The following is a 1,279-nucleotide window of genomic DNA, read 5'->3' as shown; positions in this document are numbered from 1 at the left end:
TCTCGTGGAAAGAGGTTAAGGTGTCGCCTCTCATTCAATAAGTCCCGGGTTCGAATCCGGATAGCGACGGAAACATTTTTCTTCTCTAAAATTGTCTCCTTTCACATCCTTTCTAGCTCTCTAACAATGTTATGTCGTTTGCTTTCGTTTCCACTTTCTGCCCTCACCGTCTCACCTCTGCCCCCTCCTATGGGCTCCTGACTCTTTCTGCTGCTTTTCTACTGCTTCTGCTTGGCTCCTTCTTACTGCTGTCTTTCAGCCCCACCCCTGAACTTATGTTAGGTAAGATCTACTCCAAGCCTTCTTGGACAAGGGCAAAATATCTCAGAGGTCCCGTGTGCAAGTTGCACACGTTAAAGATCCCTTCTGGTCCAAAAATCGATAAGAGTAGGCTTCGGCCGCCACCTGGACAAAATTCAAAATTTCCTACCAACTGAAAAAGTTTGATGCGTCCTGCACACTCATATGACCTTATGCAGTTGCGAGCGCCGTAAAATACCAACCCCGAAAAAATATTTTTAAAATCCTTAAATTCTCATTTGGTTCCCACTTTCCTATGTTTGAGGTGCCGACTATCTCCGGGCGTGGTCTGGCTCACACAGGTGGCACCCTGGACAAACTTGAGGCCATCCCAGGGTTCCGAGTCTCTCTGACGTCACAGGAAATGACGCACATGCTGAGGACTGTGGGCGTGTTCATAGCAGGCCAGACTCAAAACATCTGTCCAGCAGACAAGATAATGTACAAGACTCGAGACGTCACAGCCACTGTGAACCACATTGGACTCATAACAGGTAAAGTGGGTGGTTGGAGGGTTGGCTGGTGCTCTGGTGTGGTTTGCTCCTTCTTTCCTATCAAACACCTATTGTCCTGATCTCTCTTTCTTCTTTTTTGTGTTTGTTACTCGCTTGTTATCACCTTATTGTGTTGCAAACACTAAAACTAAACTAAAAGTGTGTGGTTGGAGGGTGCCACTGGTAATAGGTCCTACTTCTTTTCTTTCTCTCTGTTGTTTCTGTCTGTCTATCCGTCTTGCTTCTTCCTTGAACTATGAGGCCGTTCTGCGAGTGGTTGGCGGGTGCTCTGGTGTGGTTTACTCCTTCTTTCCTATCAAACTTCTATCGTCCTTATCTCCCCTTCTTTTTTATGTTTGTTACTCTCTTGTAACACCTCTAATCTTCTGGCGCTCATATGACCTTATGCAGTTGCGAGTGCCGTAAAACCTCTACTTAAACTAAAACTGAACTTCTTTTTTCTTTTTTTGAAGGCGGGGGGGGTG

At 45.9% G+C, this 1,279-nt stretch overlaps 1 protein-coding gene across 1 annotated transcript in view; it reads left to right on the top strand.

Annotated features, from left to right (window-relative positions):
* Positions 1-1,279, top strand: part of LOC101846310 (thymidine phosphorylase) — a gene marked incomplete at both ends in the record, with an annotated part of 19,893 nt that overhangs the window by 13,317 nt on the left and 5,297 nt on the right. Inside the window, 1 exon segment of the mRNA XM_013088005.1 lies at positions 566-794. Within this exon segment, the coding sequence (XP_012943459.1) occupies positions 566-794 (229 nt within the window).

This window comes from Aplysia californica, unplaced genomic scaffold (assembly GCF_000002075.1).
Source record: "Aplysia californica isolate F4 #8 unplaced genomic scaffold, AplCal3.0 scaffold00668, whole genome shotgun sequence".
Taxonomy (NCBI): Eukaryota; Metazoa; Mollusca; class Gastropoda; order Aplysiida; family Aplysiidae; genus Aplysia; species Aplysia californica.
Note: the sequence above shows the minus strand (reverse complement) of the source record. Positions and strands in the feature narration are given on the sequence as shown.